This window comes from Corylus avellana, chromosome ca6 (genome assembly GCF_901000735.1).
Source record: "Corylus avellana chromosome ca6, CavTom2PMs-1.0".
Lineage (NCBI taxonomy): Eukaryota > Viridiplantae > Streptophyta > Magnoliopsida > Fagales > Betulaceae > Corylus > Corylus avellana.
In genome coordinates, this window is record NC_081546.1 from 26327905 (window position 1) to 26340918 (window position 13014).

The 13014-nt window shown below is 35.9% G+C and overlaps 2 protein-coding genes across 2 annotated transcripts; one reads left to right on the forward strand and one right to left on the reverse strand.

Annotated features, from left to right (window-relative positions):
- The first annotated feature begins 201 nt into the window (after window positions 1-201).
- LOC132183794 (U-box domain-containing protein 52-like) lies at window positions 202-2756 on the forward strand. The gene is made up of 4 exons (XM_059597215.1): window positions 202-508; window positions 767-868; window positions 1285-1713; window positions 1914-2756. Exons 1-4 carry the CDS (start codon window positions 230-232, stop codon window positions 2679-2681), a joined length of 1578 nt encoding a protein of 525 aa, XP_059453198.1. The 5' UTR covers window positions 202-229; the 3' UTR covers window positions 2682-2756.
- Window positions 2757-3578: 822 nt separating this feature from the next.
- On the reverse strand, window positions 3579-6687 carry LOC132184748 (pentatricopeptide repeat-containing protein At3g42630). The gene is made up of 2 exons (XM_059598489.1): window positions 6401-6687; window positions 3579-5096 (listed from the first exon to the last, which is right to left on the reverse strand). Exons 1-2 carry the CDS (start codon window positions 6521-6523, stop codon window positions 3939-3941), a joined length of 1281 nt encoding a protein of 426 aa, XP_059454472.1. The 5' UTR covers window positions 6524-6687; the 3' UTR covers window positions 3579-3938.
- Window positions 6688-13014: the final 6327 nt, after the last annotated feature.

Genomic DNA, 13014 nt, shown 5'->3' on the forward strand with positions numbered 1-13014 from the left:
CTAGGGGAGAAAGAGGTATAGATTGTTATGGCCACACCAAACAATGAATATATCCCTAAGTAGAAACTACTGAAGTAATGGTGATTGCTTTATATGCCAGACCTCTATACTTAGGAAAAGAGATGATTGTTGTGTAAAAAACAACTGATGTTTGGTTTGCCATAAATTAGGAGGCTGACCTGATAACTTATGGAACAGGTCACCATTCGCAAGAAATAATAGAGCTTCAATGAACAAGTCATATGAGGCCTCCGTGCCAGATACTGACATATCATTTGTGAGCAATGGAAGGCCAAGTGTGGATCGCATGTTTCCTTCTCTTCATGACAATCTAGATTTTGGAATGACTCCTCGACTTTCAAGCAGCTCAGACTTTGACATTAGAAGCTTTGGAACATCCTTATCAGGAAACAAGTCAATTCATGTCATGTCCCCACAGTTTGAAAACTCAAGCTCACACTCATCGGGCTCACATGAAAGTGGGGCAGCATGGGGATCACAGAACATGGTAAGGGCAACAAGACAAGGAAAAGGGCATAGCTAATACATGCACAAATCAAAACATCCAATCTTAAGCAAAATTTATAATCTGTCTTCATAATCAAAATTGCCAAAAGCTAAAGTTTTCCCTCTAGGCATAAACATTTGAATGGGGGTGTTCATGATTTACTGCATAGATGTGTCCTTTTATGTGGCTATGTGCAATAATATACAAATGGGCGAATCCAGGATAAGAAATTAATACTTATTGCTCTGAAAGTTACAGGATGAAGTAGAAGCTGAGATGAGGAGGCTAAGGCTAGAGCTCAAGCAAACGATGGATATGTACAATACGGCCTGCAAGGAAGCCCTCACGGCACAGAAGAAGGTACTAGTATTGAATGTTACTAGACTATTGCCCTTACCATGTAGGCATCAAAAAAAGGTTTGAGACCCATTGTATAATGAGAGCTCCATCTTTTTATTGACATGTATATGGGCATATATATTAGCATCAAAGAGCATATTAGACCCAGCTAATCGATGGACTCCAGTCAATACATGATTTACTGTATTTATTCAAACTAATGTAGCTATATGCTAATGTGTGAGACAATAATATGGTCAAAGAAATTTACATGAATGATATTTGTAAACAGAAACTATCTGAAGTGAGCAAAATCTCTATTCTGTAAGACACATGTACACACATGTAAAGACATAATATACATTGAGTCATAATAATCAAAACTAAAAAGTTGAGTTTGAGTATCAATTGTAAATTCTAACATTATATTAACACAGGCCTTGGAACTTCACCGCTGGAAAGTGGAAGAAGAACATAAATTAGAAGAGGCACGAATGGCCGAGGAAGCAGCTTTGGCAGCTGCAGAGAAGGAGAAAGCTAAGTGTAATGCAGCCCTTGAGGCAGCTGAAGCAGCAAAGAGGATTGCGGCACTGGAAGCAAAAAGAAGAATGAATGCAGAAATGAAAGCCCAGGAAGAAGCTGAAGAGAGAAAGCACGCACTACCTACTTTCGTGCAAGGTGATCTCAGGTACAGAAGATACATGATCGAGGAGATCGAAGTAGCAACAGATCACTTCGCGGAATCTCGCAAGATTGGGGAAGGAGGTTATGGGCCAGTATACATGTGTGAACTGGATCACACACCAGTAGCAGTAAAAGTTCTACGTCCTGATGCAGCTCATGGACGGTCGCAGTTTCAGCAAGAGGTGTGGAACACTGCATCAATCATCTTGAAAAAACTAACCAAAAAAAGAAGGAAAACCAATATAATGGTTTTCCAGTAAACAAAGCTTTGGGTTAATTTCTTCCAAAACCAAGAAAACTCATAGACAATATATTGGAACATCTTATGCAATATAGTGGTTTCTATTTCTAAGCTTTGTTTTGGAACATCTTTTATATGCAGATTGAAGTATTAAGCTGCATACGGCATCCAAACATGGTTCTCCTCCTTGGAGCTTGCCCGGACTTTGGTTGCCTTGTCTATGAGTACATGGCTAATGGGAGCTTAGAAGACCGTCTCTTTCAACGAGGTAACACACATGTTCTTCCATGGCAACTAAGATTCCGGATCGCTGCAGAGATTGGCACTGGCCTCCTTTTCCTTCACCAAACTAAGCCTGAACCACTTGTACACCGTGATCTAAAACCAGCCAACATTTTGCTTGACCGGAACTATGTCAGCAAGATTAGTGACGTTGGTTTGGCCAGGCTTGTCCCTCCATCAGTAGCCAACGATGTAACTCAGTATCGCATGACATCAACGGCAGGAACTTTCTGTTATATTGACCCAGAGTATCAGCAAACAGGCATGCTTGGAATAAAATCTGATATATACTCACTTGGAGTACTGCTGCTACAGATAATAACAGCAAAGCCACCAATGGGTTTGACTCACCATGTTGAACGGGCTATTGAGAGGGGTAGTTTCAATGAGATGCTTGACCCTGCTGTTCCAGACTGGCCCGTTGAAGAGGCACTCAAGTTGGCCAAGCTAGCTCTTCAATGTGCAGAAATGAGGAGAAAAGACAGACCAGACCTTGGGAATGTTGTGTTACCTGAGCTGAACAGACTAAGAGCACTCGCTGAAGACAACATGCTTGGCATCGTCTTGTGCAATAGTGGAGGAACCTCACCAAGAAAAAACCCACATTCCATAATACACGTAAGTTGATCTCACAAGCATGGACTAATCTTTATGTTTTTTAAGGACAATGTTTTACTATTTGTATAGAACACGCTCCTTATGGTAGTACCTATGAAAAACTTCAGAAATTTATCATGTTTTTCTACATAACATTATTGTTCCTTTGAGGATGTGATTAGTGACTCTAAATCTGGATATGAAAGCTCAAAGAGCCACTCCAGCGTATGTGTCTGCCATAGGAAGAAGATAATGCACAGATAGATTTCTTTTTCTTTTTCTTATTCTTTTTATTGGAAAACCAAATCAAGTTTTGCTTTGGATGATTGAAGTTGATTAAATATGTCTAAAGGGTGCTAGGAATCAAGACAAGGACGTTGGTTCAGCATCAGAGAATAAAAATTGCTGAGCCAGTCTGTCGAGTTTGCTATTATTTCCTGCTTCTTTGATGAAAATCAAGAAAAAAAAATGTTTCTAAACAAAATGTCTTTACTGTATTTACCTGTAATTATACAATGTAATCCTACTTATTTGTCTTGCTTTTTGAGAAAATTGAAGGAAGTTCCTGCTTTGGTACACAGATGCCTAAGTTCTAAAACTTTTGGAATTAAGATAGCAAAATCATAAAGATCATTCACTAGCATTGCAAGGAAAATTTCCAAAAGAAAAGAAAATAGATAGCTGACTTTATAACGCAATAAATACACATTTATCAAAACATCTACTTTAAACTAGTAACAACGCACAGAGAAAAAGATATAAAAAGATGGTTGGAGAGAGAGAGAGAGATCAAAGGGGGAAACGAGAGAGGCACATTGACAGTTTCCATATGAGTAGGAAATGTATGCCCCAATCGAATATCATTTGCCATTATAGTATTTTCCTGCTATAAAGTAATCTTTATGAAGGAATATACAAACAGAAAAATCCGTTAAATAGGATTTTCTCGAATTCATTTTCTGAGTTATTTCAATGAAATCAACACCTACCAAAGGATACATGTTTCCAAACAAGATATCAAAACTATCTAGTGCATACACATGCAGAGCTCAGGAAAGTGGATAAGGATCGCCAGCAGCAATTTAGGCAGCGCATGTAAAAGAGTTCCATATAAGGTCTCTCACAATATGATGCTCAAATCGCTAGCAAAGACTATTCAGGACTACATGTTTTCAGCTGATCCCAAAGTCCTATGTACCAAATAATTGAAATATATATCTCTTATGCATCATCTTTTTTCCCTGATAACTGGCTAAGATTTTCTGTACACAACCAGCCTGCCACCGGTCAGTAATTCCAAAAGATTTGATCCCTCCGATACTGTTTTTTGAGATATATTGCAATTAGATGCCTATACTTCAATTCCCTTGGACCTTTAAACTCCAAAAATGCCTCTGAGCTTGACTGAAAGTCCCCTTTACCCAAGACCTCAAACACAAATGGATCTGTTAAAACTACTGGACAATCATCCAAGTTCATCTTGTTCAAAGCAAAGTTTAAATTTCTTCCAAGTCTTTTATCCAAGTAAGCATCAACAAAACAACCATAAGTCACAAGATCAGGGGTGATTTTTTCATGTTTCATATGTTCAAGGCTAAGATGGAGATCCCAGAGCAAAGACATTCTTGAAAAGGCAAGAGCTCGGATATTAAATGTGGTAAGATCAGGACGGAATCCAGCTTCAACCATTCTTACAAATTCTCTCTGCAAGCTTTTCATTTTAAAATTGGCAGCATAGGATAGCAGCAGAAGGTTCCATAAAAGATTCCCCACATTTTTCCGACCAAGACCCTCATCCCTCAGGAACTCGCCTAATTTGTAGAACTTCTTTTCCTTTATATACGCAAATGACATCGCCCTGATTCCTTCTTCTTCTAGTAGAAGTCTAGATCTTTTAAGGCGGCCATAAGCATTCTCCATCTCTGTCAGTGAACCAAAGATGCTATAATATCTAATGAAGGCGTTACCAGTGGCAGAATCTACAATATAACCCCTAGAAACCATTTCCTTTATGGTGTTTTCCATCAATTCAAGCTGTCCTCCTTTTCCAAAGCAAGAGATGGCCAGTGAGTAAACTGCAGGTAACAAACTAAGATCCCTCGCACTTACCTGATCCAAAATTTTGGTTACTTTATCAAAATGTCCCATCCTACCATATGCATCAAATAAGTCTGAGACTATTTGAATACTTGGCACAAAAGAACTATTTATTATTTCCTCCCATATTGCCTGTGCTTGTGGAAGGAGGCCATTATCTGCATAGCATAGCATCAGAGCCGACAATGTAGAGCTGTTAGGCAGAAAACCTTCAGATTTCATCTCAAGTAAAAGCTCCTGAGCTAGATAAGGCATTCTTTTTCGACTTAAATCTTGTACCAATGCAGCACAAGCTGCATAACTATCCTTGTGATCAAATCCTCGTTCGTGCTTCCACTTCCGGATTATCTGTGCTTTGAACACACAAAAGAGAGGAAGTTAGATAACATCCATCTTAAGCATTTATAGCATACTTACTAAATTTACACTACTATGGTTTTATCTAAAAATGATGCCACTTGAAATAAGTCAAAGATAAATGGAAAGTGAATAATTCACTTCACGAGCCTTACCAGATGGAAAAGTTAAAGAGAAGCCCTTGAATCATCTCATGATAATTGGCATTTACATGTATGATCACCACCACCATCATTGATAAATATATATATTTTTTTGATAAGTAAAAGGATAAGGGGGATAAAAAAAGATCATTGATAAATATATATACAAACTCATTTTAAGAGTATATCTCATGATTTCAGCTTTGCTTATTTATAGCGACATTCAATAAATTCAGAAAGGCAGTGGTCAAATGATAGTATTAGTAACAACAACAAAAACATATACCCTTAATTTCTTCCACTTAATAAGGAAAACTTGGTCCCTCAATCCAGCCTCACCATTACCAATCTCTAGATTTCAGTAATGCATTTTAGAATAGTGTTTATTGCTGCTATCGACTATCCTATGCAATGCCAAATTTTCATCTCTCCATAAACCCTGTCTGCAAGACCCGCAAGTTTATTGCAAATGATATTACAAAACTGTCTAAAATTTTCACAAGGGCCATTCCAATGGGTGGTTCTCCAAGAACAAACATCCATAAAGTCATTAACCAATTCGGGTCCTGGGAGTGGTGGATTGAAAACAGCCCTACTCTCCAGTATTTAATGTATGAAGTAACTGCTCTCAGGACTCAAACCCACCAACTTATGCTTTACAGCACAAGACTTTACCATTTCAAAAAGTTAGAATACCATGGATGAAGTATGAAGAATGAAAATTCCTTTATGCAGTAAAAGATTTGTGGTCCGATACACATGCATTCCAAAGAATGTGGAGATTTTATGGGCAACATTCAATTTACAATTCTAGTCATACTCTTGATTGGAAATGAAAAAAAATTAATACTTTGGTAGCTTAAATGCAAGACCCAATAATTATTTTTCCTTTAATTCAAATAAATTTGTGAAAATTCCTTTCTTTAATTAGATAAGGATTAAAGAGCATCCATTCCACCAAAGAAAGCAGTAGTGGAGAAAACAATGGACTGCAGTTCAAGCTTATGACAACTATAGAATCAGCCACACCCTTACACACCATACTAATTCCCAGAATATAACAGAACACAAACAAACGAAAAAAAACACAGACAAAGAAAGCATTTTGAAGATAACAGAGCAGTTCAAAGTTTCCAAAGAAACGAGAATTACCTTGCGAACTAAAGCTCGATTTTCCGAATCTCTCTGGTGGCAGAAAACCCTGAAAGCACTCGTTTTGGTAGTGTGTCCAAGGCAACGAGGAGGTGCAGCAGATAGAAGAGACTGAATTTCCATTACCAAACTGCCATGAGACTATCATTCCTCAGTGGTTAAACAGGCAAAAGGAATTCATCCAAAAAAGGTAATATTGGTGTGCTCAAACCCAGGCCCAAGGTGGATTGCGCAAGTGAAAGAATTCAACTTTGGAGTTTGGAGGCCTCGGCTGCCACCATACCAACCCACCGAGTTTATTCAGCCAATGTTGAAGCTCAACGGTTCGACTTTCAACCTCGGCCCAACCAAAAACTTATTTTCTTTCCGAAAATATTTGGGTTACTATAACTTTATGGGTAGCAATTCGGATTTATAGGCCAGGTACGTATTTTGTTGAGTTATAAATCTATTGTCATATTACTCAGTCCGACTTGAATGAGCATATGCAATTTTCATGGTCTATGCCTTTTTGTGTGGCCCTTAGCAAGCAAGTGTTACGATTGGTCCCCCGGCTGCCTTTCCTACTTAAAACAAAAAAAAAAAAAAAAACTGAGCTTAACACTCTACCAGTTGATATGGTCATATAGCATTGGCGCATGTGTACAATACGTCGCACGCTCCAAAGGTGGTCATATTTAGTGAATGGGAAAGTGAAATGGATAGATTCATTTCATGGCTAATTAAATGGTAAGGATCTAATAATATATATCTTGTTAGGTTATTTAACTTGTGTGTGTGTCGTCTTTTACAATGACTTACCTTCAATTGTTTTTCACATTAATAAGTGCCAAATATTACATATTTGAACCCCTTAATTTGCATATGTTAATCTTTTAATTGTATTATAGCATAATGTTTTGTGTTAGTTATGTGATTTTAGTGTTTTACAGGTTGTTAAGGAAAAATTACGAATTTAATGTGAGAAAGACAAATGCTAGAAAAAAGCCACCCAAGAGTTAAGGCTCGAGTAGGGGTGGGCAAAAACCCACCCAACCCACAAACCCACCTTGCCCCGATCCGCTCTGCCCCGCCCAGGTTTTATGTGTATTTTTGCGGGTTTTGGTAGGATTTCTCCAACCCAAGCGAGGCGGGTTGCGGGTATAAGAATTTATTTCCTACGGGTGCCCGCCCCACCCAAGTATTAAACTAAAAAAACCCTAACCCTAAGTTCCTAACTCTCTCTCTATTATGTTTCTAGCGTTGTCTTTCTTCCTCTCTCTCGTTTGTTCTCTTGCTCTCTCTCCGTTGCTCTTGCTCTCTCTCTCTCTCTCTCTCTCTCTCTCTGGTATGATATCTCCCAGTCTCTCGTTGCGCTGCCGCTCCACAGACCACGATCCAAGTTTTGTTATCTCTCTAGACCTCTTTCATGAACGATCCAGGTCTTTTACCATTAAGATCTGAATAGGTTTATAGGTTTGATGTTGGGTTGTGTTTGTTTGTTTGACCTGCAGAAGAGACAAAAATGGAGGAGAAGAATCCAACCCGCATCAATCCGCCCTGCCTTGCAAACCCAGAACCTGCACGGATTTTGTTACTTTTGCTCGGATGGCGGGTTGAAAAATCCAAACCCGTAGGGTGCGGGGCGGGTTGGGGAAAAGGCTAATACCCGCCCCGCCTCGACCCATGCCCATCCCTAGGCTCTAGCCCAGCTAATAGACGCTCTAGCGCCTGCGCCGCAAGAAGGAACCACAAAGCATAAGTGCGCTCGAGCGTACTCAGCCAGCGCTCAAGCGCACGCATCAGAAAAGTTTCCAGAAAATACACTTAGCGCCTTGTGTGGAAAAGAAACCCTAGAGAGATAGAATAAAAATAAAAAGAAAAGAGGAAAAAACAAAAAAGGGAGGAGGTGGCTGGTAGCAAGGGAACATGGAGGAGGAGCCATTCGGCCAAGAACTAGGAGTTTTCTCTCCCATTCGGCCAAGGCCAACCAAGCACACCAACATTCTTTTTAGCTTTGTCTTTCCTTTATGTTTAGCATTTTTTTGTTTGAAGGATTTATTTTTATAGTTATGTGTAGCTAATTTCTCAGTTAAGGTTGAGGATAAAGCCTCACCAATGAGCAGTAACCTTATTTTCATGTAAGTTGATATTTTATGAATCTATGAGTTTTGATGTTTTAAATGTTCTACTTTAATTCAATTAGTGAAATGATTCTTGGATATGAGTTCAATCATGTTTTTCTCATGATTTGGGATAGTTTCTATTAATTGATTGCTTGGATTTTCATTTGTCAAAGTATTGGATATTTATTGTGTTTCGTTTTACGGATAAATTGGATGATTTGGCTTAAATTGGGTATCCATTGTGATTTGTTGTGCAAATGGATACATTGGATGATTTAGTTTAAATTGGATATCCATTTGTGATTTGTGCCATAAACGGATACATTGGATGATTTTATTTATTCTTTTACGCAAAGTAGAACATGCATAAGATTTTTACTGCCTATAACAATCCTGATGAAAATCAAGAGTGTTATTTAGAGAATTTCGGATGTATAGATGATCATGAAGATATGTTGCTCTGATTTGGTGGGTACGGATTCTAAAACCTTAGTGCTTTGTTATTTGATCAATTTCATTTGTCTAAGAGCATTCTTGTAGCCTCACCAAATTTTACTCACAAAAATAACCAAAAGTACTTTTTTTTTTTTTTCTTCCTATTTTAACAACTCATTTTTTTAGAGCACCCGCCTCATTATTTTAACAATCCATTTAAATATTCTTTTTTAAAGATTTATTTATTCTTTTTTTAACTATTAAAGGAAGAGAGAGAAACCAAAAGCAAAAAGGAAGAGATAAATAAATTATTTAATCAATAAGAGCACTCCTTGCAATTTCACAAAAACCATTTTTTTGGTTATTTTGGTGAGGCAATTTAACTAAAATAGCCTAAATGTCCACTTTTCAGCCTCACTACTTTAACAAAAAAAAAGTAATGAAGTGAACAGTGCTAACCAAATTTAAAAATTACTATTCACTCATTTATTGATGAAACAACTCATTTCTCTCTCTTCCTTTTTGCTTTTCGTTTTTCTCTCCTCTTTTAATAGTTAAAAAAAGAATAAACAAATATTTGAAAAATAATATTTAAATGTGATAGTGAAAGTAAATTGTTAAAATAGTGAGACTGCTGGGATGCTCTAAAAAAGTGAGTTATTAAAAGTGTATTTTTTATTATTTTGGTAAGTAAAATTTGGTGAGATTGCTAGGAATGCTCTTAGCAGCTTCACCAAATTTTACTCACCAAAATAACTAGGAGCACATTTTATTTTATTTTTCTATTTTAACAATTTACTTTTTTAGAGTACCTGTCTCACTATTTTAACAATCTACTTTTACTATTCCATTTAAATATTCTTTTTTAAAGATTTGTTTATTATTTTTTTAACTATTAAAGGAAGAGAGAGAAGCAAAAAGCGAAAAGGAAGAGAGATAAATAAATTGTTTAATCAATAAGTGATTGAAAGTACTTTTTATATTTAGTGAATACTGTTCACTTCATTATTTTTTGTTTGTTAAAGTAATGAGTTTGAAAAGTGGAGATTTAAGCCACTTTTGTTAAGCTGTCTTACCAAAATAACAAAAAAAATGGTTTTGGTAAGGCTACAAGGAGTGCTCTTATGCTCTTTACTTTCTATCTTGAATCACCCATCCTGCGGAAATAGGTTAAGACTTGGTTGGTCTAGATACATTTAGTTTTCATAAATATAATTTTCTGTGAGATTGACCTCGCATTTGCAACACTAAATTACAAAACGAACAATTCGTGCAAGTATGAGTACATTAAAATTTACACAACTCACATCCACTTGCATTAGAGGACGTCTTATCCTTGAAGTTAGGGGCACTCGGTTTGATTATAAGTCATGGCCCAGGTGGCAGTTAATTGGCACCGTGCAATGAGGTAGTGGAGTGGGAGTGGATTCCATGCTTCCTATATTAAATAAGCACGGGTTAATGGATCATCATTAATTTGGACTAAACGGGTTTAATATTTCGGTTACGTGGGCTTGGCGGCCCATTAATCCAACATAAATGTAAGCATGATAAAGCATTTTCACCATGAAGTGCTAAAAGTAGAACTAAAATAGTGGTTGGACATGATAGACTAGGTTGATGGGGTCCCTGTGTTGATAACATAAAGCCATGACATGAAGGGAAGAAAGCTACAAAATCTTGAAAGCTCAACTGAGGTGACCTGTCTCTTTGGTGAAGAAAGTGCCATCAACATTGCTTCATCGGAGTTGTAAGGACCACCAATCAAAGTGGCAATTTTGCTTCCACTAGAATCTCAGGGGCGGACCTACCACCTAATTTTGGGGGCTTTTGTCGTCCCTCCAAACTTTTAAAAATATCTTCAAAATTATCGGTTTTTATAAAATAAACCCTTTAAAATTTTGTTTTTACCCTATAAAAAAAAGCTGAAATTCTAGTTCCGCCCCGCACTAGATGCTTATACTCGAGCCTGTCTTTATCATGTAAATGGCCTTGGCCCTGGTGGTGGGGCACTTAGCATGAATAACAAGTAACAAAGATACCTCAAAAGAGAGAAAGACTAGTAGAAGCAGATATGTAGCAGAAAATAAAATAGTATTTCCACATCTTCAGTTCATATCGTCCATCTACATTCTACACCTCTCATCAGTCATGATAATATTTATTTATTTTAAAATATCTTGAGATTAAAATATATTATTAAGAATGAGACAAGAATTGTGCTACGAACTCTATCAATCACTTTACCTATTTTAAAATGAATTAAAGAAAATCATCTCTTCTAACTTACCAAACCAATGTAATTTTAGAGTAATATACATGTGTATTCCACTAAAAAGAAAGTAGAGTCACTAGTGAGCACATATTATATTAAATATTTTATATATAACACTAATCTGAGTTTTGTTTTTTTTTTTTTTTTTTTTAATTTAAGGATAAAAATTTTCTTTCAGAATTTTTTTTTAACTCAATTTATTCTTAGAACATATGATTTTTACATGTATTTTTTAAAAATAAATCATATGTTGTAAAGAGAAATACCCGTTTAATAGAAAATGCATATAAAAATTATATGCTTTAAAGATAAATGTAAGTTTAATACGATTAAAACTTAACCCCCTGAATTATCATTAATTTTGCATAAAGTATAAACAATAATAAAATACTTAAAACTATTTTCATATAAATAAATAAAAAAACACCCTCTAAAACAACATTAACAAATCTGTCATATTATTTTTAAAGTTCCATAATATAGAAAGTTGCACCCACTGGTGGGAATAGATATGCAAATATTAAAAACGTGCATGCAAGAGATATTATTTTGCTTTGCTAGCTTTATGCCACCCCCAGACGGATTTTAATGGACAACGCACTAAAGAATCACTACTTGTTTGTATGTATTGTTCCCAACTTTTCTCACCTCAAAGAATATTCTCGAAACCAAAGCTGTCTATATATGTGTAGACATACATACATACATACATATACATACATATATATAGATATTTAAATACCCATGATCTTCTAGGCCCAAAAAATATATATCTCTTTTTCACTTTTACTTTTTCTTGGAATTCATCTCGAGTTGGGTATCAAACTTCCAATGGTCCAAAAGAATCCATTATTGATCAGAACATTTAAATCATTAATTACATCTAGTTTAATGAAACCTGATAAAAAGAACCATTTTGTAGTTAAGATTTAATGTTGTTGCATTTAAGGTGTAAATGATGTGACATCATTTATTATTTTTGAATGGCATACAAATATATTTATCACGTGACATCATACGGTTAAATACAATATTAAATTTTAACCATAAAATAACTCATTTTTACTTCACTTGAAATAGAAAGAATCCTATTCCATTTAAATATATATATAGGTTGTTGCATGAAGTACTTGATTATTATTAGAACATTAATTAAATGATTAAATTTATTATTTTTTATTAGTTTAAGTTTTTGAGATGAGTTATGATTTAACGTGACAGTTAAATATTTTATATGGTAGGTCTTACTTGTTAAACGTAAAAGAAACGTTGATTAAATTTTCTATTTCATATCAATTTAAGATTTTTAACCATTATATCAAGCAATGATTAGAAAAACAAAAGAAAAGAGAAAAGGTAAAGGAGATGTGGTCTCCTATTGATGGACAAAACACATGTTCCTTTCGAAGAGGGCAAGTTAATCGACAGATATAAAAAAAAAGGAAATGACCTTTATCTTGGTTTCTTAGTGGAAGCCAGTTTTCATGGATTTCTTTATTTTCAAATGATGAGCATTGTGAGGCTAACACAAGATTCCACCCCCAACTTGAAGCCTTTGATTCTTTATCGTCATGCTCAGAGTACTCCATGAACAATACATCAAAGTCTACCTTAGCAGTTGAATGATGACAGAAGAAATGGAAGCTAGCTAGCAGCCCACTATGAGGCTACCACTCTAGCTTTATTTTTTGACCAGATTTCGAGGCACCGGTTTTTGTCTCATTCTGGTGTGCTTCAATATAAAGTGTCTCTTCAAAATAGGTTACTTCATGACACATTCTTTTACTGGCAAGAATTGT